Here is a 26,639-nt window from a genome sequence, read left to right on the forward strand (position 1 = left end):
AGTTACTCATTTCTAGAAAGCTGTGTAACATAAATTTCCTATTCTAGCAGTAGTTTGTTATATTGAAAGTAAATGTACTGCAGGCTGTTATTCTGTATGCTGCATGGGAACATGAAACGATTTGTCCAGCTGGGGCTTCTTTGGGAACTGCTTTCGTTGATGGAGAAAATAAACAATTTTTCCATATTGTGTCTGAAATGTCTCTCAAATTGTCTCTCTGAAATGTTACTCAATATTAATTTCTTGTTTAACACTCGGAATCATGCTGAACTCTTGCTTGCTTGTGATATTGCTTAATCTATAATGCTAAAATTCAACTATTTTAAACTTGCACAAGAGAATTTTTTATTTTCCCAAGCAGCAGTTTATCACTGACTTAAAAAAAAAATGTTGTCACAATTAAAAATACATCTTATATAGTATGTGGTTTATATATATATATTTTTTTACACTACCACCATTGGATTTATTATTATTATTATTATTATTATTAGTAGTAGTAGTAGTAGTAGTAGTAGTAGTAGTAGTAGTAAGACAAGCTACACATAATTTAAAATAGCTAAGCTGTATATGTATACTCTGCATATGTATACTTAATACAATGATCTGACTACAAATTACTTAAGTACACTATACCTTATTCCAAGTTATAAATGTATTCAATATGGATACTTTTTCAAAAACTTCGCTTTCCTACACAAGTAGGAAATACTTAAAAAACACACACTGATTTGAAATATTGAAAAGTGTGCAAATTGCAATTCATTTGAAAAAATAAATATGTTGAACTAGTTATGTGAAAACATAAAAGGCAGTGTAGCATTTTGTCTCCCTACACAACTACTTAGTGAAACAATTATCTTGTTACTGGAAAACAACAACAACAAAACTACAGTATTGTATTTATAAAAAGATAAGATACCCCCATGCTACATAGTACTACATAGTACTAAATTATTATCATTGCTACTTATGCAGCTTCCACTACATAACATAATGTTATGCAATACAGGGTTTTTTCCCCACTATGTTACGACTATAATCAATAATGTTAAACTATAATGTTAGGACCACAAATCTGACGTGATAACCTCTAAGCAATGTGCTTTCATTATTATTATTATTATTATTATTATTATTATTATTATTATTATTGTTGTTGTTGTTGTTGTTGTTGTTGGTGGTGGTGGTGGTATTATACCGATTTCAAGTCATAACATATTTAGTATAGTTAAAATATCGAGTTAAGAGTAACCCAGCATGCTGAAGGTGTCTTTAGTCGGATTGTGTCAGAGCGCTGAAGCCTGAATCTCGCGAGAAGAGGTGAGATTTAAAATGGCGGCGCCCTGCTGCTAAAACACTTACTTCCTGCTCCTGAAAACTTCGCTGATTAAAAACAAAAACTCTACGAATCTCTTTCAAGTGAAGGAACCGGAGAAATTTGTGGACTATTGCTTTGTAGAATATATCATATATAATATATATATAATGGCGGAATCCGAAGATTCAGTTAAACCAGAGAAACGAGATGAAGACTCGTCTACAGACACGGAGGATGTAAACACAAGCCCGGTCCAGGTGAGTTCATTACAGTCCGAATTAAAGTCCAAAATAAACTTACTTCAGTAGATAGACAGACAGGGGCTAGATAACCAATTAGGTGGCGGTGATATTCCAGACCATCTGTAGCTGTGAATATGTCTGTGTTTTTATCTGTAGTCTTGAGGAACGACATGCAAATAAGGCTTTCATTGTAGTTCTGTGCACAAGACAATAAAATGACTACAAACTGTTTTATTAAACGATTCCAGAGTACTGTAGAGCATGTGTAAAGAACGGTGGAAAAGTAGAAAATCTGGTCAAAAGCTCAATAATTAGTTCATTTATTTATTTTCAAGGTCTGCTTTATTCTGCCTCAGTTGGACAAAAGTTCTAAAAACTTTTAAGACGAGAATAATAAACACGAGGATTCACATAAGTGACCCAGTGGAGGCTGGTGACTTTTAAAATTGGGGAACTATATATTATTAACATTAATTTAAAAATCATAATCTATTGAGAATAAAGTCAGAATATCTAATATTGTGAGGAAAAAGTAATAAATGCCACCACAGTTCAGATCAAGAACAATAAAGAAATACTTTAAATTCTGCATCAGCACCAGAATATTATTAGTCTTAAAACGTAAAGCAGCTGTGCAATAAACTGCAGTTATTTAGGAGAAATAAGAAAATGAACTTGTGGGAGATTGGTTCCATTGTTCATTAATAAAGGCACTACAGGGTGTCCCAAACGTCTCCATACATAGGGGACTATTTCCCCAGCACCATGTCAGTTGTACGTCCACTTCTCTTTCTGCAGTCTTTTCGAATCTGTTAATAAGTTTGGCAATAGAGTGTGTGTGTGTGTGTGTGTGTGTATGTATGTATGTGTATATTTCTGTGGCGCGAAACCGTTTAGTGCTTTATAGGTCAATAGTAGTATTTTATCCATCCATTTTCTATACCGCTTATCCTTTCTTCGGGGTCACGGGGAACCTGAAGCCTATCCCAGGGAGCATCAGGCACAAGGCGGGGTACACCCTGGACAGGGTGCCAGTTCATCGCAGGGCACAATCACATACACATTCACACACCCATTCATACACTACGGTCACTTTGGACATGCCAATCAGCCATGTCTTTGGACTGGGGAGGAAACCGGAGGAAACGAACCCCCGACCCTGTAGGGGTGAGGCGAAAGTGCTAACCACTAAGCCACCGTGCGCCGCTAGTATTTTATAATCAATGCAAAATTTCACTGGGAGCCAATGCAGTGTCACTGCAAGGTCTTTAACTGCTGCACATAACAAAACGGAAAGGCCATTCAGAGTTACTGTGTAATCAGAAAGCTTACTTCTAGCTACATGTGGTCCTAGTACAAGTACTTTAACTTGTCCGAATTAAGTAAAAGGAAGTTAATAAGCATCCAATGTCTAATGTCCTTTACACATTCCTCAACTTTATTAAGCTGCTCTGTGTTGTCTGACTTTGCTGAAACATACAACTGTGTATCATCAGCATAACAGTGGAAGCTAATTCGATGCTTACGAATAATTTGACCTAGAGGTAGCATATATACAGTAAAAAGCAGTGGGCCTAAAACAGAACCTTGTAGAACGAACAAGTTTTACTTCGGTATGCGTGGAGAAATCACCATTTACATCTACAAACTTATAACGATTGGTCAAATAAGACCTGAGCCAGGAGAGGTCTGTTCCCTTAATGCCAGCAACGTTTTCTAGACTATGAAGGAGAATAGTATGATCTATAGTATCAAAAGCTGTACTAAGGTCAAGCAACATAAGCATGGAGACACAACCCTGATCAGAGGCCAGTAGTAGGTCATTTACCACTTTAACTAACGCTGTCTCTGTGCTATGATGAAGCCTTAATCCTGACTGATACATTTCATTAATGTTGTTCCTATGTAGGTATGAGCACAGCTGCTGTGCTTCAACCTTTTCTAATATCTTGGAGATAAAACGGATCATAGAGACATTTTAATCATCCACAATCTGAAGTTGCTACATGTTTATACCAGGTATAATCAGAGCCTAATACTGTCTAACGTGTTATTTCTGTGTCTTGTTCCTCTGCAGAGTGAAATATCATCATCTGGTTTCCATCACACTGAAACCCATCGTGGTGGGATTCATTCAGAAATGGGCAAGGAGAGAATTCACTACTGCTTGCAGTGTGGAAAGAGTTTTACTAGAAAGGCTCATCTTAAACAACACCATCTAATCCACACGGGAGAAAAGCCACATCAGTGCTCGCAGTGTGGGAAGACATTTTCACAGCAAAGTAATCTTAAAAACCACCAACGCATTCACACAGGAGAGAAGCCGTACGAATGCTCACAGTGCGGGAAGAGTTTTACGCTACAGAGTTCTTTTAACAACCATCAGCGCATTCACACAGGAGAGAAGCCGTACGAATGCTCGCAGTGCGGGAACAGTTTTGCACGACACAGTACTTTTAAAAACCACCAGCGCGTTCACACCGGAGAGAAGCCGTATCACTGCTCGCAGTGTGGGAAGAGTTTTACACTACAAGGAAGTTTAAAAAAACACCAGCACATTCATAACGGGAAGCTACATCAATGTTCACAGTGTGGGAAGAGTTTTTCACACTACGGTAGTTTAAAAAACCACCAGCTTATCCATACAGGAAAGAAGCCACACCATTGCTCACAATGTGGAAAAGGTTTTAGAGAGTTAAGTTATTTAAAATCACACCAGCTCATTCACACAGGAGAGAAACCGTATTACTGCTCGCAGTGCGGGAAGAGTTTTGCACGACCCGGTACTTTTAAAAACCACCAGCTCGTTCACACCGGAGAGAAGCCGTATCACTGCTCACAGTGTGGGAAGAGTTTTATACAGTACAAATCTTTTAAAAGCCACCAGCGCGTTCATACAGAACAGAAGTGCTATCACTGCTCACTGTGTGGGACGAGCTTTACGCAACACGAAGGAGCGAAACCTCACTACTGCTCAGAGTGCGTGAAACGTTTTTGTGTTGGTGTAATAAAAAAATAATCAAAATCATTTAATAAGTGTCAAAGACGTACACTCAGTGTTTTTTTTAATTATTATTATTTCCATTATTTGTGTGTTGAAGACTCAAATTTAATTAAGTGTAAATCACATTATTGTAAAGGCTTTCTGCTGTAGAGCAGTAGGAGGACCTGGTATGGGTTGAAGACAACTTAAACATTAAAAAAGAGCTTCCCAACCCAACCCTGGTCCTGGATTACCCAATGCCCTGCATATTTTAGTGTTTTAACACTCTTTAAAGGTCCTTCCTGAGTTAGTGGGTGTGTTAGATGTAGGAAAACATACATTTTGCAGAACAGGGGTTACTCCAGGACCAGGCTTGGAAACCTGTGATGTAAGAGAACAACAAAAACAAGTTTATGATTTATATATGATCAAATTATGAGTCTTAAAATGTTTCAAACATACAAATAGTTACTCATTTCTAGAAAACTGTGTAACATAAATTTCCTATTCTAGCAGTAGTTTGTTATATTGAAAGTAAATGTACTCCAGGCTGTTATCCTGTGTGCTGCATGGGAACATGAAACGATTTGTCCAGCTGGGGCTTCTTTGGGAACTATTTTCATTGATGGAGCAAAAATAAACTATTTTTCCATATTGTGTCTGAAATGTCTCTCAATATAAATTTCTTGTTTATAGAACTTGTCTCACTCACAAGAATGCTGCACTCTTGCTTGTGATATTGCTTAATCTATAGCGCTAAAATTCAAAGGAAATCGTGATTTGAACTATTTTAAACTCACACGAGAGAATCTTTTATTTTCCCAAACAGCAGTTTATCACTGACTTTTAAAAAGAATTATGTTGTCACAATGACAAATACATCTTCTGATATAGTTTGCGGACACTACCACCATCCACCATTGGAAGAATTATTATTATTATTATTATTATTATTATTAGTAGTAGTAGTAGTAGTAGTAGTAGTAATCAAGCTACACATAATTTAAAATAGCTGACATGTATATGTATACTTTGTAATTTCATATTGAGGGTGGAATAAGTTCTGTCATGATTTATCTTAGTTTGAAGGGTGTGTAGACTTTTTATATCCACTGTAGGTAAAATACCCCTAACATTTGGTTTAGATTGGAACTTTTACTAAAAGACAATTTTCTTTTTCATTTAATAATAACAACAACAACACAGCTATTATTATCCATCCATCATCCATCCATCCATCTTCCATACTGCTTATCCTTCAGCGTCGTGGAGAACCTGGAGCCTATCCCAGGGAGCATCGGGCACAAGGCGGGGTACACCCTGGACAGGGTGCCAATCCATTGCAGGGCACAATCACATAAACATTCACACACCCATTCATACACTGTGGACACTTTGGACATTCCAATCAGCCTACCATGCATGTCTTTGGACTTGGACTGGGGGAGGAAACCGGAGTACCTGGAGGAAACCCCTGCAGTACAGGGAGAACATGCAAACTCGAACCCCCAACCCTGGCGGTGTGAGATGAATGTGCAAACCACTTAGCCACAGCGTCCCCCAATTATTATTATTATTATTATTATTATTATTATTATTATTATTATTATTATTATTATACTGTATCGATTCATAAACATATTCAGTATGGTTCAAATATTTTCAAATATTTCAAAGGATTCATTTTTCTCCACAACATACTCATGAACTCTCGTGCCGAGCTCCGAATCCTGAATTCTCGCGAGAGGAAGGTGAGATTCAACATGGCGGCGCCCTGCTGCTGAAATTCTTTCCTGTTCCCGAATACTGTACTTATTTAAAAACAAACTCAATATCGCCGAATTTCTTATAAGTGGCTGAACGCTGGCAGTCCGTGGACAAATCCTTTGCAGACTATATTATGGCGGACGCTTGTAAATCCGAAGATTCAGCTACACCCGAGAAACAGGAAAAAGACGACTCTACAGACACGGAGGATGTAAACACAAGCCCGGTCCAGGTGAGTTCATTACAATCCGAATTAAAATCCAAACTAAACTTACTTCAATACATACACACAGAGAGGCGAGAATCGCAAAAAATATCCTCACAGCCAAGCAGAAACTGTCATATAGTCATATAGTCCATATGTATAAACTCGTGGAACTGTTTCCGGAAGAAATTGCACATAATAATAATGATAATGATAATGATAATGATGATAATAAGTCACTACAATCGGATATTTTTGAAAGCGTAGTTCCTGTTCACACAAACACTAAAACCATTTGAAACGTGCGCATGCCAGCCAATTATGTGGTATTTCATACTGTCTGTAGCTGTGAATATATCTGGATTGTTATGTGTATTTACAGTTCCATATAACTGATGTTGAGTTTCTTTTTTAGACACCAGCTCCTATGTTTCCAAACTAAACTAGGGGAAGTCAGGCAAGCCAAGGTGCTGTCTACTCCATTGTTGGTTTATTTTTGTGTTTGTGAGGAGGAATGCAAACAGAGTCATGTCTGGAGTGCCATGTTTGAGCCGTTTCAGCGAAACTGACTAAATGTGTTTAGTATTACAAGACACACTGGGTGCGTCTCAATCTGCTCCCTAGGTGGTGAATCAGTATATGGTGTACACGAGGTCGGGCACTGGTAAAGACCCTGGCTCGTTACACACTGGGGCACTTGACGATTCACTTTCCGATTCACTTTCCAGCGACCAGACTACGTACTCGCGTTGTAAAACGTCACCACTGGCATTGACCAACGACAGGCAGGACCGATATCTTTCTGACATTATATGTCGTTTAAATTGGTTAGTGTAATCACACACATTTCTGTCATGGTCCTTCAAGTAGTCTAGATAGTGGTTTTAAAAGTAAAAAAAAAAATAATTGAACACTTAAAAGTCATTAGACTCAAACAAACTGTATGTATAGAACGTCAAATAAAGTTAAAAATGGACAAAGTTGGCTGGGGGTTCGGTCCGTGTACGTGTGCGTTCGTTTGAAATTGAAAAACAAATGACAAATTAGGACGCATTCATTGTTTTTTGTTTTAATATTGACAGTTAAATTGCTCATGAACTCTGTTTGAAACCCATTTTTGCTCAAAAATGCAGAATATTTCAAATATGCCTCATTTATACTTTATAAATGCTCACATAACCCGAGTGTAATTTGACTAACTGAAAAGCGTGCAGAATCCATCAGTGGCTTCGTCAAACATGTTGCTTCGCTCCGAGGAGTTCATTACGTGCTTTTCAAAGGCAGGAAGGAGGTTACAGTAAGGGAGGATGACATGTCCACAGGGGAAAATTAGTGGGTTTTTCACGGCGATAAAGTTAGTTTTGGGTTCGATATTCGCTAGATATTCACTTTCCATTATTAGTTTGAATATTATTCAATTATTATACTTATATTATTCAATTATTATTATACATAAAACTTTTACTCAAAAATGCCACAAAATGAAACGGCTCAAAAAAAATAGACGGCGGGAAAGTATAAATGATTATTAGTAATTTACCTGTCTTTATTTAAAACAAAAAAATGAATGAATGTGTTGTTATTTGTATTTTGTTTTTCAACTTTGAAACCCCGAAAACGAATCGACGCAATGTACACGGATATTTCGTCCGACATTTTGAGTTGAGAGGGTTTCAAAAATATGACGTCATTTCCAGTAAGGGAACATAGTTTGCATCGATGTTCCCTGGATTTTGTGGTGCATCGTGGAATATTTCAGGGTGCGAACGAACGTTCCAGTTATTTTTTTAATATTACAAACGTTAAACACTGCTGTTACGTAGTCTATGCGATGTAATTAGTTTTTTTTTCCTCTCCTTTCATTTGTTTTTGTTTCTGTTATTCATGAATAAAGAACAGGAAATATGTTTATCTGAGCAAAAGCTGCCCAAACGCTGTTAAAAGTGCATGTAAAGCTTTCATAGACCAATCTGAGCATCTAATGTTTAATCAGGAAACTGTTCAGTGGGGCAATATACATATACGCTTTATATACAGTCTAGTAGTGCTGGTCACGAATTGGGATCAGTGAGGATGCGTTCGAGACGCACGAAAAAGGCCAGGTGTGAACAGCTGTCCATCTCGGCTTACCACATGTTAACACCAGGTGTAATCAGGGCCTAATACTAACGTCTAACGTGTTGTTATTTCCGCTTTTTGTTCTGTTTTGCTGCAGAGTGAAATGTCATCGTCCGGGTTCCATCATGCTAAAGAACATGACAAGGGGATCCATGCAGAAATGGGCAAGGATATAATTTACTACTGCTCACTGTGTGGAAAGAGCTTTACTAGAAAGGGTCATCTTAAACAGCACCACCTGATCCACACAGGAGAAAAACCACATCAGTGCTCGCAGTGTGGGAAGACATTTATACAGAAAAGCAACCTCAAAAAGCACCAGCGCGTTCACACCGGGGAGAAGCCGTACGAATGCTCGCAGTGCGGGAAGAGTTTTACACGCCACAGCCCTTTTAAAAACCACCAGCGCAGTCACACCGGAGAGAAACCGTATCACTGCTCACCGTGCGGGAAGAGTTTTACGCTACAGAGTTCTTTTAAAAGACACCAGCTCATTCACAACGGAGAGAAGCCGTATTACTGCTCGGAGTGCGGGAAGAGTTTTACACGACACAGTAATTTAAAAAGCCACCACCGTACTCACACCGGAGAGCAGCTGTATTGCTGCTCGCAGTGCGGGAAGAATTTCCGAGAATTGGAGACTTTAAAAAACCACCAGCTCATTCACACGGGAGAGAAGCCGCATTACTGCTCCGAGTGTGGGATGAGTTTCAGAGAGTTGAGCCATTTAAAAACACACCAGCGCATACACACCAGAGAGAAGCCGCACTATTGCTCGCAGTGTGGGATGAGTTTCAGAGAGTTGAGTCATTTAAAAACACACCAGCGCGTTCACACGGGAGAGAAGCCACATTACTGCTCCGAGTGTGGGATGAGTTTCAGAGAGTTGAGTCATTTGAAAACACACCAGCGCATTCACTCAGGAGGGAAGCCATATTACTGCTCGCAGTGTGGGATGAGTTTCAGAGAGTTAAGTCATTTGAAAACACACCAGCGCATTCACACACAAGAGAAGCCGCATTACTGCTCACAGTGTGGGATGTGTTTTAGAGAATTGAGTCATTTAAAAACACACCAGCGCATTCACACAGGAGAGAGGCCGTATCGATGCTCACAGTGCGGGAAGAGTTTTAAACAACACGGATCTTTTAAGGCACACCAGCGCATTCACACGGGAGAGAAGCAGTAACACGACAACCTCGTTACCGCCCACGGCGTGTGAAATGCTTTTGCGTCGGTGTAATAAGGAAGTAATCGGCTCATTTACACGGAACAGACGCCGTACACTCGCGTTGCGGGTGTTTCACGGTATTCATGTGTTGAAGTGATAGGAAATGACTATCCTATCCTAAACTGAATGTAAGCTAAAGAGCAGGAAGACCTGGCACAGGCAGAAGCCTAACGTGTTAACAGAACAGCGCAATCAAAAATAAGTTTATGGTTTAACGATCATTTATATACGAAGAAATTACGAGTCATGTAAATAGGTATTATTTTCGAAGAGGCACCCGTCGGGGTCGCTCTTTTCAGTGGCTGGATCTAAAGTGTTGTTTAGGGTATATCATGTATCACAATGAAACTGTTCATTTACAACTTATTATAAATTTAAATAAATAATAAATAATCGATTGTCTATCATTAGAACGAATCAAATTCATGATTCTGATTTGATGAGCTACAGTAGTTATTCTGTTCATTCTGACTGTTTAGAATAACGTATGCAATTATCCCTAGTTACAGAAAATGTTTCTGTAATAAAATAATGATTAAACTATAAGAATAATATGGTTTTATTTATTTATTTATTCATCTTTATAATAGCTTGCAGCAGACACCGGTCCAAATGTTTTTTTTTTTTAAACGTTTGCGTAGGCCAAAAAAACGAACGTAACATTTTTCATAATCGTGTGAATTTGCTGATAAATAGCAAACACACATCAAATACTGGGTTTATGGACGGCACAGCTGATTTCCGTGCAAACAAAACTCCATGAAAGGTTAAGCTCATGGAGCGGAACGGACAAAATGACTACCGAATGGCCAAAAAAAAAAAAGAAGTTGTTCCCAGAGGCAGAAGTGGAAATAATTAGATGCGTGCCTATAAGAATTTAAAAATATATATAATGTTTAGCAGTGTAATAGTCACAGAAACTGAAATAGGCAAAATATGGAGGAAAAACCAAAAGTATACACCGATGCTGTCTTGGAAAAACAGGACATTATGCCTGGAGCGGTGGAGGACATTGTAACAACTCTAAGAGACATGAGTTCAGGTTCAAGTTTAAAGCAAATATGCCATTCACTTAGGGCTGAAGGAGGATTGTGATGTATTTGGGAACAAGCTGGATTGTGAACAGTAGGAAGTATACGGAAAATTGTAGGTTGGGACATACCAGATCAGTCCCTTATCGCTTTTGCCGGTAGTAAGAAATCCAGTCAGGGGCAAAACTTGGCCACACACAGGTATGGCAGAGGATCTTTTTGTCAGTGAAATTAGTGCTGGATCTAAAGTGTTGCACTGCATTAAAAGAGGATGCTGTGGCAAACAGGACTGATGTATAACCCAGCTTTCATCCTGCTAAAAAAAATCAACATACTGGTCTCTAAATATCCGTTCCCTCCTGTGCTAACTCTTCCAGTAATATTATTTCTGCCATTTGCACCACCTGCACTTATATCTACCATATGCACAGAGCAGCCTGCCCTCCTTTTATATGGTGGCATGTACTCTTAATTCAATGACTTATCTGTCTTAAAAAGTATTTGGGTTGGCTTGCTTTTTTGCTTTATTTTATTTAAATTTTTTTTTTTAGATTTAATGTTTCATTAATGCCATTTAATGTTAGTCTAAAATGTTTAAATGTTGAAATATCTGTCATAATGAAAAAAAAAAAATGGTAAGAGGTGAATCTCCTGTTTTGAATATTTCTCTTCTGAATGCAGTGGCAATAATTAAACGATTTCTTTCATGGAAGGCCTTTGACATTCACTTGGAGTTTTCCAAAACATTTAATCCACATGGATGTTTCAGAATAAACACACTTTGAGATATCAATTATCAGTAATATTACTATATCAGAGAATGACAAGAGCTGCAGGGGTAGGGGGAAATCCTTATGTTGTGTACATATGGTGTATGTAACTTCACCAATGTAGTCTGATGCCAGTTGGCGTGTGTGTGTGTGTGTGTGTGTGTGTGTGTGTGTGTGTGTGTGTGTGTGTGTGTGTGTGTGTGTGTGTGTGTGTGTGTGTGTGTGTGTGTGTGTGTGTGTGTGTGTGTGTGTGTGTGTGGAGGCATCACTGCAGTGGTCCCTGGACGTTTTTTAACAGATGCTTGGTCTTAGAAGTAAAAGTTCATATCACTTAAAATGCATGGTCAAAGATTGATGTTTCCTCCTGAGTTCGGCCTTAACACATTAATTGAGATGATTATAAGTCATTGGAGAAAACCTCCAGAAGAACATCTGATGGAGCCAATATTATAGCTACACCAGTACAGATCATTTTAAAAATGTGAAGGGAAAACTTCAAATAATGACACCAATTAGCATACCAATTAGTATAACTGCAAACTACCCATTATTTATAATAGCTAATAGGCTTTCTTCTAATAGCTGCATTTAATAAAATGATCTCACTCCTTACCTCACGTCAAGTTATATAAGATATACAAGTCTTGACTTGTAAAAGTCTTATACATCAAAAATAGTCCTTTCCACTACAAAAATGTTTATGCCTGTAGATACATTTTCACACAGGTTTCTAAAAAAAAACAAAAACAAAAAAAAAAACATCAGCTCATTTTGTAGTTTGAGGTGCTTCAGTTAAAAAAATCACATATTTATATATATTATATTTCTTTTATATATATGTATATATATATATATATATATATGTGTGTGTGTGTGTGTATATATATATATATATATATATATATATATATATGACTTGAGCCCTCAGGCTGCATTTTGCAAATCACACGCGAAATCTCGCGAGAAGAGGTGAGATTAAATATGGCAGCGCCATTCTGTTGACATGCTTGTGGTCTGCGGCTGATGACTTTACTTGCTGAAAACCAACATTTATTTATTTAGCAGACGCTTTTATCCAAAGCGACTTACAAATGAGAAAATACAAATACCGACAAACAAAAATTGCAAATTTCGCGGAACTCGTGCAGTTGCTTTGCTGAATATTTAATGATGGAGACACACAGCTGTAAAGTTTCAGATAACCCTGGGAAACTAGAGAAACACGTGGACGATGTGAATACAAGCCCTGCCCAGGTGAGTTTCCTGCTATCTGAGCTTAAGTTGATGCATAGAGTCAACTAAAGTGATTATTATATAGACAGAAAACGCAGCATTATATTCCCACTGTCTAATCTCTATCTGGAAGAAGGTATAAATTCATCAAAGAAAACAAGTTTCCTTTCATCTTTCAGGCCAGAAAATAAATGCTGATCAACTAAACTGTCCTAATTTGATTGACTGATGTGTATAGATGTTTTGGTAGATATCATTTATTATTATTATTATACATGTGTATGCTGTGTAATGTCTTATGTCCTAAGTTATTTTACACTATTGTGTTATTTTACACAATATTTAGACCCCGCTACATTACATTTCATTATACTGTACACCACTGTATATGTATAATGACAATAAAACTTCACTGAACAACTCATTAGGCTGCTGCCAAGTTTCAGTCAGACACACACATTTAATGCTATTGTCACAGTGACTGAATGTATGTGTGGATATCACAACTGTGATTGAAAAGTGAAGCCAAAATAACTAACTCTCTATATCCAGATCAAAGGTCATGATCATAAAAATATGAATAGTTATGTTAAATCTGGATCACATCCATTCGTTACCATACATGGTGCGGCCATGTGTTTTCCACCCGACACATGTTGCACACATGGTCCTTCTAACACTCTGTGGTAGGTCATAAAAATATGTATAGTTATGTTAAATCTGGCTCACATCCATTCATGACAGAAACGTTACCATACATGGTGCAGCCATGTGTTTTCCACTCCACACAAGCTGCACACATGTTCTTTCTCTTCACATAGAATATGAAACTCTCTGAGGTAGGTCATAAAAAAATATATAGTTATGTTAAATCGGGTTCCCATCTATTCCTGACACAAACATTACTAGTTATGTTAAATCGGGTTCCCATCTATTCCTGACACAAACGTTACTAGTTATGTTAAGTCGGGTTCCCATCCATTCCTGACACAAATGTTACTATACATGGTACGGCCATGTGTATTACACATCCAAACAAAAATATGACACACACAAACGCACTTTATTTTCACATTATTTAAAAGGAATTTAAGTGTTATGTACTAAATTACCATAATTATGAACACAAGTTGTTAAGTTGACAATCGTTTTTAAAATTACGTTTCTCCATTTAGATTGTCTGCAGTAGAATGCAGTCTTTTAAACCAGGAAAAATGACTGCCTTTAAGTTTTATAACAATAGTAAGTAAAATCCAGCGTGATTTACATTACAAATCTCATACGTAACATCTCTGCAGGATTTATAGACGTTAAAGCACTGAATGAAATGAGCAATATAGACAAAAAATAAACACTCTGTGTCTACTACTTTTATCTCTCTCATAGAACTATCCACAGTCCAAAGGCTGTGGAGCTAGAAGGCTACGTGTGCGAATGACAAAAGATTTTTAAAAAATAAAATAAAAAATGTATCAATACATGAAATTAGATGACACAATGTAGTTGAGGTTTACATGAATAAGCAGAAATGTAATCATGCTTATCTTTCCTATAGCACAAATGAAAAGCCCTCTCTAGATGAACAGTTTGTCAAATGAAACTTTTTCCTTCTAATCCACTGCTACGGTAAACTAAAGAGTAGATATTCAAATGACACTGCTAAATATGACTAGCATTAACTACGTGTACTAGTGCAAAATAGTCCATCAAATGTATTAGCAGGTGTAGCCTATACACGAGTCCACTATTGCTCATATCACTATTGAGAACATGCCCCCAAATTCATTGCTTTAGTAGAATTTAATTGTAAGTGAAATGATTCTCACATTGTAATGTCCTTAGTATTTGTTCAGTCTACAGGTCTAGAATTTTTCTGTATAGAATTTTTATCTTGCAACCACACATTAAATTTAGATTGTGGGGGTTTGTTTTGTATCGCTCCGCTGTTAGAAAATACATGATGGTTGAATGTGAACATAAATGAGCAGAATGTAAGCTTGTGAAATAAATGAAACTTTATTGATTGCACTTTTGAGAAAATAGCATGACTTTGAATAAAAATGTACTGAAATAAATACTCTAAAACATTGATATACCCGAAGAAATGTAAAAAAGAAAAAAAAAACTTTTTACATACCTTCTAAATAGGTCCCTTTAGGAGGTAAACGTTTTAAAGACGGTGTTTTATAAGAAACGCGCGTATTACATGCCTTCTAAACCTAACCCTTTAGGATGTGAAATGTTTAAAGTGCTGCTTAAAAGAATCGAGAGTTTTGTTTAAACTAGAAGACACATTTTCCGGTCAATGTCTTGTAGGCCTATACACAGTGTCCTACACATCTGAAGTGTGTGTGTGTATGAATGAATGAATGCCTTTTATTGTCACTATACATATGTACAATGAAATTAAGAGCCACTCCTTTTTGTTCCGTGCAAACATATACATTCAATACACAAGAAGAATAAACAGATAATACACAGATAAATAAACAAGATAAATAAACAAAATAAATAAACAAGATATACAATATATGCAAGATAGATATTGGCGTGGATGGGGGAGGTACTATGAAATGCACAGTTTTGAGACAATATATACATATGCTGTGGACTCAGTACATGTGTTTGTTTATCATGGTAATAGCTTTCGGGAAGAAACTATTCTTAAATCTACTAAGTGTGTGTGTGTGGGGGTGTGCGTGCATGTGTGTGGGTGTGTTAGAGAGAGAGAGAGAGTGTCGAGTGTTTCCTGGGGGTTTGCTGACCAGACTGCTTACAGTGTGTTTATGTTAATGAATTAAGGGACGAGTCGTGTGTTTCAGGGTTTAACGATCCCTACCAATGTGTACATTTGTGGTTTAAGTGAATCTTTGTTTCTGAAATTACTTCTGTGGTAATTATCAGTTTGTGTAACTAATCTATCAGAAAATACTAGACCTGGTGACTGAATGTAGTAGATGTATTAGAATTTTGGACATGTTGTGCATGTGTAGCTCCCTATGTGTATGATCTATGTGTAATCCTTCTGTCAAGAAATGAACAGACTGAGGTTTGTGAAATAATTGAACTATTTATTGGCTACGTTGTTGAGAAAAACACTGTGATGTGTAAAACATTTCTACAGTCCTTCAAGGCTGTATGATGTCGTTGTTCTCTTTTGCTGAAAGAAAGGTCAAAACCATCGGTGTTATTCGTTGTGAAGACTGAAGTGACAATATGTCTGAAGAAAATGAAAATATGTATTACGTATCCTACCTTCTAACCAGGTTATTTTAAGGGTGAAAAACCTTTTTTAAAGACGGTGTTTTAAAAGAGTCGTGCATTTTGTTTAAACTATAAACAAGATTTCAGAAAATGGTTCGCCAACGAGGATACTTACACAGAAATATCGCTAAATACATAAGCTTTTGTCTATGCTTTGACATCCCATGTCGCTGCAGTACATTTATGACCTCTGGTGACCATGTGGTGTGCGGGGGTGGGTGTGAGAGAGAGAGACACACAGGTGTTCTTTCGGGGGTTTTGCTGACCAGAATTCTTACAAATGTGTTTGTTAACGAATTAAAGGGAGTCGTGTGTCTCAGTGTTAAAATAATGGTTAAGACGTCGTAGTTAAAACACAGAAGAAACTCTGCAACTATCTGCTACAATGTCTGCTCCGAGAAATCCTAATACCCTTAGAAGATTGCTGTGTATTCACCAACAAGAGGACCTGTTGAAATGAGAGAGGACCTGACTTTTGCTCCAAAATTTTTTTTTTTAAAAACCAAGATGTTAGTTTGACAATTTATTAATGAAGGTAATGTAAAGACGTTGTTGTTTAACCCTGAGCAGGGCGTCAACAACTCCAAAGATCGTGTCTTAAGTCCGAGGGTTTAGTTAGGAGGTAGAAAAACATTTAAAGATGATGTTTTAAAAGAAACAAGTGTTTCATCCTTAATGGTAAAAAAGAAAAATGGTTGTACTCCAATATGAAATAAAACGGCGGAGACACACTGAGTACATTTCTGTTCCACAGTCTATAAGGATCCCCAAACTTCATGTAGTGTGGAAAAATATATACACCCTCCGTGACTACGTTACTTAAGGTTTAAACATTATTATTTTGTGATGCAGCAAGACAAAACGGTTGTGCATTTGGTATGTGGTGATTTTAGAATTAGGCCCCAAATGTCAAATATGTTTGTGTATGGCTTTGTCAGGCAAAGATCACGATGGTATGGAAAGAGTATACAAGAGTAATTGGGGTGATCTAATGCTTAGGACTTGTACAGTACTTCAACTCGGGAACGTCCCACCATGGCGTTCAGAGAGGCGTTATCTATGGTACACGTATATATAATATAGATCAGATCACCAGTCTGTCTTTACCCACTCCTGATCTGGGGGTTCGGGGGAGGGGGGGATTACAGTTCAGGCATATTTCCAACAGAACAGAATATTAGACATCTAGTGTAAACTAGTGTAAAAAAAAAAAATCTCTGAAATATTTCAGTGAAAATAGTGGTCCATATTTAATGCATTATATTAGAAATGATAGTACAGTCTTTGTTGATCAGTTACCAACTCGTACTTTATAATAATTTGTTTAGGAGCATCTGAATCTGGCAAATAACTTTTATTGCATTTAGGCTTACAATAAAAATTAATAAAAAATGAGGAAGAAATGACTTGTGCACTACTGCTGCGGATATTAAGTCAAACCATTTTGTTCAAACTTCAGCATGACCCATAGAGAAGCAGAAACTTATGGCACCTTATGAATACCACGTGAAGGATTAAGTTGACTCGTCCCTAACAGTTACAAAGACATGTCCTTGTGCAGGATCACCTTCGCACCAGCATCGATCCCCTCTTAACCCATTTCAACGTATAAGAAAAGACAAAAAGTAATATAAGATGTATAAGAATATATTTATAAAATATAAAACATTATGGGGAAGAAACATAAAATATTATTTAAGAAGGTCTGCCGTTCAGCCCTCTTAACTGTAAGAGCATCATCAGTATTGTACAGCAGTTGGGGAACAGTAGTTAGCTTTCAGATGTCAGATATAAAACAACTTTTTGAGTCACAGTGCCAAACTACTGGTATTATATTCGGATCCTTCTTTTTCAGCATGAAGGACTGGCATTTAATTAATAGACAGATGGTACAGCCATATACTTGATCAGAGGATTTAGGAATTTCTTTGAGAAAGGTTCATTGTTTTTGTACTTTTATCATGGCTTTAGTTTGTATACTTACTTTGGTTAGTGACTTAAACTGTTTTATTAGGTATGGACAGATTTCATTAACAGGGAACGATGATAGGTGAAGATTAAGTTGGTATGCGTGTACAAAATAAAACTGTCTATATGTATATTTGTCTGCTATGTATCTGTTTAAACACTGCTGTAATGGCGATATAAAGAGAGAGAGATACCCATTTACTAATTCATAGAACCCCTTTCCACCTTTTCAAGTTCGTTATACATTTTTCTTTTCAAGCATCATGTTCAGACATTGCAAATCATCAGTCTGAAGGTTAAGGGTTACTTAGATTTTTGCTTCTTCAGCATCAAAAAAAAGTCTAAACATTAATCTTATTATTAAACTCAGAAACAATATAACTGTCTGGTTGTGATCATAATAAAAGGCAACGTGAAAGGTGACTTAATTCCCAATGAGATTTCTCTATGTTCTTTATGACCTTTCTACAGTATATGCCATTAAGTCCTAGTTTCCAGCCATCATTACAGCACGGGAGAGGAAATCTCGTTCATCAGATGTGTGATGTACGTCTAGGCAATCTGATAACAAACTACACACAACATTTATGGTGAGAAAATTCAGATTGATCTTCGTTCCCAAATAACATTGGATCAGATCCATAGTTTACAGCATCTGTCCCACACGTATTTAATCTGTATTACGAGTACTGAACAAGTTAGAGGAGGAGAAAATGTAGATTTACTGTTCATTGGAACTTTATTGTTTATTTAGATCTGTCTTGAGTCATTTTCATATTCAAATAAAAAAAAAAATACATTTTATTATTACATCATAAAAAGTCTATTATCTATTAAATATCATATCTATTTAAATACTTATTAAGATTACTGTGCTAGTAAGTGTTCACAAGAAATAAACGTTAATCATTTTGACTGCAGATCAGGAGTGGGTAAAGACAGACTGGTGATCTGATCTATATTATATATACGTGTACCATAGATAACGCCTCTCTGAACGCCATGGTGGGACGTTCCCGAGTTGAAGTACTATACAAGTCCTAAGCATTAGATCACCCCAATTACTCTTGTATACTCTTTCCATACCGTCGTGATCTTTGCCTGACGAAGCCATACACAAACATATTTGACATTTGGGGCCTAATTCTAAAATCACCACATACCAAATGCACAACCGTTTTGTCTTGCTGCATCACAAAATAAAAATGTTTAAACCTTAAGTAACGTAGTCACGGAGGGTGTATATATTTTTCCACACTACATGAAGTTTTTGGATCCTTATAGACTGTGGAACATAAATGTACTCAGTGTGTCTCCACCGTTTTATTTCATATTGGAGTACAACCATTTTACTTTTTTACCATTAAGGATGAAACACTTGTTTCTTTTAAAACACCGTCTTTATATGTTTTTCTACTTCCTAACTAAACCCTCGGACTTAAGACACGATCTTTGGAGCTGTTGACGCCCTGCTCAGGGTTAAACAACAACGTCTTTACATTACCTTCATTAATAAATTATCAATCTAACATCTTGGTTTTTAAAAAAAAAAATTTTGGAGCAAAAGTCAGGTCCTCTCTCATTTCAACAGGTCCTCTTGTTGGTGAATACACAGCAATCTTCTAAGGGTATTAGGATTTCTCGGAGCAGACATTGTAACAGATAGTTGCAGAGTTTCTTCTGTGTTTTAACTACGACGTCTTAACCATTATTTTAACACTGAGACACACGACTCCCTTTAATTCGTTAACAAACACATTTGTAAGAATTCTGGTCAGCAAAACCCCCGAAAGAACACCTGTGTGTGTGTCTCTCTCTCTCACACCCACCCCCGCACACCACATGGTCACCAGAGGTCATAAATGTACTGCTGCAACATGGGATGTCAAAGCATAGACAAAAGCTTATGTATTTAGCGATATTTCTGTGTAAGTATCCTCGTTGGCGGACCATTTTCTGAAATCTTGTTTATAGTTTAAACAAAATGCACGACTCTTTTAAAACACCGTCTTTAAAAAAGGTTTTTCACCCTTAAAATAACCTGGTTAGAAGGTAGGATACGTAATACATATTTTCATTTTCTTCAGACATATTGTCACTTCAGTCTCCACAACGAATAACACCGATGGTTTTGACCTTTCTTTCAGCAAAAGAGAACAACGACATCATACAGCCTTGAAGGACTGTAGAAATGTTTTACACATCACAGTGTTTTTCTCAACAACGTAGCCAATAAATAGTTCAATTATTTCACAAACCTCAGTCTGCTCATTTCTTGACAGAAGGATTACACATAGATCATACACATAGGGAGCTACACATGCATAACATGTCCAAAATTCTAATACATCTACCACATTCAGTCACCAGGTCTAGTATTTTCTGATAGATTAGTTACACAAACTGATAATTACCACAGAAGTAATTTCAGAAACAAAGATTCACTTAAACCACAAATGTATACGTTGGTAGGGATCGTTAAACCCTGAAACACACGACTCGTCCCTTAATTCATTAACATAAACACACTGTAAGCAATCTGGTCAGCAAACCCCCAGGAAACACTCGACTCTCTCACTCTCTCTCTCTCTCTCTCTCTCTCTAACACACCCACTCACACGCACGCACACCCCCACACCCACATACACACACACTTCAGATGTGTAGGACACTGTGTATAGGCCTACAAGACATTCCCCGGAAAATGTGTCTTCTAGTTTAAACAAAACTCTCGATTCTTTTAAGCAGCACTTTAAACATTTCACATCCTAAAGGGTTAGGTTTAGAAGGCATGTAATACGCGCGTTTCTTATAAAACACCGTCTTTAAAAAGTTTACCTCCTAAAGGGACCTATTTAGAAGGTAAGTAAAAAGTTTTTTTTTTATGATTTTTTTTCTTTTTTACATTTCTTCGGGTATATCAATGTTTGAGTATTTATTTCAGTACATTTTTATTCAAAGTCATGCTATTTTCTCAAAAAGTGCAATCAATAAAGTTTAATTTATTTCACAAGCTTACATTCTGCTCATTTATGTTCACATTCAACCATCATGTATTTTCTAACAGCGGAGCTATACAAAACAAACCCCCACAATCTAAATTTAATGTGTGGTTGCAAGATAAAAATTCTAATTTATTGAATTAATTAAATATTTAAAGTCGTACACATTATTTTGATGAGTGGTGTTGACATAATAATGTTGATAATTACATCAACTTAACATTGTGTGTATTTTCTGCGTTAATTGATTTAAAACAAAATTTACGTTGTAGTACATTTACATTTATTCATTTAACAGAGTGTTAGAGGACCTGTAGACTGAACAAATACTAAGGACATTACAATTTGAATATCATTTCACTTACCATTAAATTCTACTAAAGCAATGAATTTGGGGGCATGTTCTCAATAGTGATATGAGCAATAGTGGACTCGTGTATAGGCTACACCTGCTAATACATTTGATGGACTATTTTGCACTAGTACACGTAGCTAATGCTAGTCATATTTAGCAGTGTCATTTGAATATCTACTCTTTAGTTTACCGTAGCAGTGGATTAGAAGGAAAAAGTTTCATTTGACAAACTGTTCATCTAGAGAGGGCTTTTCATTTGTGCTATAGGAAAGATAAGCATGATTACATTTCTGCTTATTCATGTAAACCTCAACTACATTGTGTAATCTAATTTCATGTATTGATACATTTTTTTATTTGATTTTTTAAAATCTTTTGTCATTCGCACATGTAGCCTTCTAGCTCCACAGCCTTTGGACTGTGGATAGTTCTATGACAGAGATAAAAGTAGTAGACACAGAGTGTTTATTTTTTGTCTATATTGCTCATTTCATTCAGTGCTTTAACGTCTATAAATCCTGCAGAGATGTTACGTATGAGATTTGTAATGTAAATCACGCTGGATTTTACTTACTATTGTTATAAAACTTAAAGGCAGTCATTTTTCCTGGTTTAAAAGACTGCATTCTACTGCAGACAATCTAAATGGAGAAACGTAATTTTAAAAATGATTGTCAACTTAACAACTTGTGTTCATAATTATGGTAATTTAGTACATAACACTTAAATTCCTTTTAAATAATGTGAAAATAAAGTGCGTTTGTGTGTGTCATATTTTTGTTTGGATGTGTAATACACATGGCCGTACCATGTATAGTAACATTTGTGTCAGGAATGGATGGGAACCCGACTTAACATAACTAGTAACGTTTGTGTCAGGAATAGATGGGAACCCGATTTAACATAACTAGTAATGTTTGTGTCAGGAATAGATGGGAACCCGATTTAACATAACTACATATATTTTTATGACCTACCTCAGAGAGTTTCATATTCTATGTGAAGAGAAAGAACATGTGTGCAGCTTGTGTGGAGTGGAAAACACATGGCCGCACCATGTATGGTAACGAATGGATGTGATCCAGATTTTTATGATCATGACCTTTGATCTAGATATAGAGAGTTAGAATGTGTATCTTTTTGACCTTTGACCTATACCTGTCAAAACTAAGGTTACAATATATACAAAGTATCTCTCTCTTACAGCTTTCACAAGAGGGCGACTCCTATATAGACATTGAGAGTGCATGATGCCAATGTTGTCCAATCATAAGTGATGCCTTGTTGGTCAGTGAGTGGGTGTTTAATAAGGCAAATCTGGCGTTCATAAATGTAATTGGGTTAGGCAGCTGACCCACTACCACCAACATAAAACCACAGACAGAAGGCAGAACAGCACTGAGTGGTACAATGCAGTGAGAACATCCAATAGTAACAAAGCAGTACATATAATTGACTAACTAAGAAAATGTTAGTTTATTTTATTTATTTATTTATTTATTTTTAATGCAAGCTACTGTGTTGGTCAGTTTTGGTAGTCTTATTAACTTTGGTATGGTGTTTTTAGTTATGGTTTTGTGTTGGTTTTTGTCTCTGGATTATATTCATGAGCACTATAGCATGTGGTAGCAGATATGTAGTAGAGATGCAAGTACGTAAACACGGACTACTCTTCACTTGGGCAAATCTAATAATAATAATTAATAATAATAATTAATAATAATATGTTCAAAGGGCAAAAAATGAGAGAGACAGTCAATGATCTAAATTGGGAAAATTAGGAAACCAACACATTATTTTGTAACCCATGTTTCAATTGTCCCGAATCCTGCTGCTGCTTTTTATTTCTATATTATTTTCATTGCCTGTGATGCTGCAGTATTAGTTTTCCCAATTCTTTCCCAAATATGAAAAAAAGTAATAATTTCTAATAAAATACAATGAAACAGGCAATTTATTTTAAATGTTAAATTTCAGTTATTCTTTTTTCTTTCTGTTCCAGAGAACAATGTCACCTCGTACTCTTGTACTAACAACCCCGGGAAATGGATTCACAAAGAGAAGTGAAGGGATAAAAATCACTACAGTTCAGCATGGAAAGAGTGTTACTCAGGAAAATGTTCTCAAGCAACACCAGAGCACTCGCACAGGAGAGAAGCCGTATCAGTGCTCACAATGTGGGAAGAGTTTTGGGTACAAAACTGGTCTTAAACGACACCAGCGCGTTCACACAGGAGAGAAGCCGTATCAGTGCTCACAATGTGAGAAGAGTTTTAGTGAACGGTATACCCTTAAACAACACCAGCGTGTTCACACAGAACAGAAGCCGTTTTTCTGCTCACAGTGTGGAAAGAGTTTTTCTCACCCAAGCAATTTGCAAGCACATCAGCGCATTCACACAGGAGAGAAGCCGTATCAATGTTCACAGTGTGGGAGTCGTTTTATACAACGCCATCATCTCCGAAAACACCTTCGCATTCACACAGGAGAGAAGCCGTATCAGTGCTCACAATGTGAGAAGAGTTTTGGGTACAAAACTGGTCTTAAACGACACCAGCGCATTCACACAGGAGAGAAGCCGCATCAGTGCTCACAATGTGAGAAGAGTTTTAGTGAACGGTATACCCTTAAACGACACCAGCATGTTCACACAGGAGAGAAGCCGTTTTTCTGCTCACAGAGTGGAAAGAGTTTTTCTCACCCAAGCAATTTGCAAGCACACCAGCGCATTCACACAGGAGAGAAGCCGTATCAGTGCTCACAATGTGAGAAGAGTTTTAGTGAACGGTATACCCTTAAACGACACCAGCATGTTCACACAGGAGAGAAGCCGTTTTTCTGCTCACAGTGTGGAAAGAGTTTTTCTCACCCAAGCAATTTGCAAGCACACCAGCGCATTCACACAGGAGAGAAGCCGTATCAGTGCTCACAATGTGAGAAGAGTTTTAGTGAACGGTATACCCTTAAACGACACCAGCATGTTCACACAGGAGAGAAGCCGTTTTTCTGCTCACAGTGTGGAAAGAGTTTTTCTCACCCAAGCAATTTGCAAGCACACCAGCGCATTCACACAGGAGAGAAGCCGTATCAGTGCTCACAATGTGAGAAGAGTTTTAGTGAATGGCATACTCTTAAACAACACCAGCGTATTCACACAGGAGAGAAGCCGTTTTTCTGCTCACAGTGTGGAAAGAGTTTTTCTCACCCAAGCAGTTTGCGAGCACATCAGCGCATTCACACAGGAGAGAAGCCGTATCAATGTTCACAGTGTGGGAGTCGTTTTATACAACGCGATCAGCTCCGAATACACCTTCGCATTCACACAGGACTAAAGCCATATCCATGCTCACACTGTGAGAAGAGTTTTGCTCAACAAAGCAATATGAAAGCACACCAGCGCATTCACACAGGAGAGAAGCCGTATCAGTGCTCACAATGTGGGAAGAGTTTTGGGTACAAAACTGGTCTTAAACGACACCAGCGCATTCACACAGGAGAGAAGCCGCATCAGTGCTCACAATGTGAGAAGAGTTTTAGTGAACGGCGTATTCTTAAACAACACCAGCGTGTTCACACAGGAGAGAAGCCGTTTTTCTGCTCACAGTGTGGAAAGAGTTTTTCTCACCCAAGCAGTTTTCAAGCACATCAGCGCATTCACACAGGAGAGAAGCCGTATCAATGTTCACAGTGTGGGAGTCGTTTTGCACAAAACAGTTATCTCCAAAAACACCTTCACATTCACACGGGAGTGAAGCCATATCCATGCCCACACTGTGAGAAGAGTTTTACTCAACAAGGCAATCTGCAAGCACACCAGCGCATTCACACAGGAGAAAAGCCATATCAATGCCCACACTGTGAGAAGAGTTTTACTCAACAAGGCCATCTGCAAGCACACCAGCACATTCACACAGGAGAAAAGCCATATCCATGCCCACACTGTGAGAAGAGTTTTAGGGACGGGAGTAGTTTTAAACGACACCAGCGTGTTCACACATGAGAGAAGTCATTTTTGTGCTCCAAGTGTGGGAAGAGTTTCTTGGTTGTAAATGTGTTAAAAACATATACACTGAATTTGTAATCCTGATTTTATACTTACAATAAAACACATTCGATTTTTTGTCACCTTAAGAGCACTGGTAGGCACTCGCATCTCACCTTGTACCATAATATTGTTACTTTTCTTTAATATATTGCAACAAGACTTTGGAGAATGCAGTCGTGTCCTACTGTATATGATTTTTATTTGTATAGAATCACAAAGCTTTCTACTACTTTCTAATAACATGGTGTACATAAACAAAGTATACTCTCAGAGTAAATACTCTGAGTATTTACTAGCAATTTCAGTTATATCAACGCATTAGAAATGGGTGTAGATACAGCATATTTCTGTTGCATGTGGGGCAGATTTATAAACTCGTTCATACATCCTTATTGGAAGAATACCTGCACTGCATGATAACATCCTAAAGAATCGCATAAATCTTCTATAAAGCAATGCTAAAAATGTATGAAGAAACATTATTTATTCAGCTGAACTAAGAGCTTCTTAAATAGTTTAAACCTGTAAAGGAATAGAATTTCATAATAGTTGCATTACCATAACCTCAAATAAGGATCATCTATGTTTTGATATGAAGAAGATATTGTAGGTTAAATCCACTCTCGAAAGTGTAACAATGTAGCCTGATGCCAGTTGGATTGTGTGTGTGTGTGTGTGGAGGCATCAATACATTAATTGAGATGATTATAAGTCATTGGAGAAAAACTCCAGAAGAACATCTGATTGAGCCAATATTATAGCTACACCAGCACAGATCATTTAAAAAAATGTGAAGGGAAAACTTCAAATAATGACACCAATTAGCACAAATTTACCATGTGATGTTTGCACCTTATACTGAGTGTGTTTGGGAAACATGGCAAACATATTATCTTATTATACAGTTTGCAGCAACTATAGTTGTTGGGGGCGGTATAAATACAAACTACTCATTATTTATAATAGCTAATAGGCTTTCTTCTAATAGCTGTATATACTATTGATGTATATACTTAATAAAATGATCTGACTCCATAACTCACTTCAAGTTATATAACTTATACAAGTCTTGACTTGTGTAAAAATCTTGTGCATCAAAAATAG

General features: G+C 37.1%; 2 protein-coding genes across 2 annotated transcripts; both read left to right on the forward strand.

Annotated features, from left to right (window-relative positions):
* The first annotated feature begins 1,293 nt into the window (after positions 1–1,293).
* On the forward strand, positions 1,294–5,200 carry LOC128632751 (zinc finger protein 239). Its single transcript, XM_053679897.1, has 2 exons — positions 1,294–1,578; positions 3,641–5,200. The coding sequence occupies exons 1-2, from the start codon at positions 1,489–1,491 to the stop codon at positions 4,580–4,582; spliced, it is 1,032 nt and encodes a 343-aa protein (XP_053535872.1). The 5' UTR covers positions 1,294–1,488; the 3' UTR covers positions 4,583–5,200.
* A 1,081-nt stretch (positions 5,201–6,281) lies between these two features.
* Positions 6,282–25,621, forward strand: LOC108262880 (zinc finger protein 585A). Its single transcript, XM_053679978.1, is given in 5 exon segments — positions 6,282–6,545; positions 8,734–9,821; positions 9,913–9,944; positions 12,765–12,922; positions 23,493–25,621. Coding segments are annotated over 5 exon segments (3,456 nt in total). The 5' UTR covers positions 6,282–6,446; the 3' UTR covers positions 25,572–25,621.
* The last annotated feature ends 1,018 nt before the right edge of the window (positions 25,622–26,639 follow it).

Source organism: Ictalurus punctatus, chromosome 3 (genome assembly GCF_001660625.3).
Source record: "Ictalurus punctatus breed USDA103 chromosome 3, Coco_2.0, whole genome shotgun sequence".
NCBI lineage: Eukaryota > Metazoa > Chordata > Actinopteri > Siluriformes > Ictaluridae > Ictalurus > Ictalurus punctatus.

Bases quoted from the DNA above. Each gene is read 5' to 3' on its own strand.
- LOC128632751 (XM_053679897.1), top strand. From the start codon at position 1,489: ATGGCGGAATCCGAAGATTCAGTTAAACCAGAGAAACGAGATGAAGAC. The intron at 1,579-3,640 runs GTGAGTTCATTA...GTTCCTCTGCAG, and splicing joins TAAACACAAGCCCGGTCCAG to AGTGAAATATCATCATCTGG.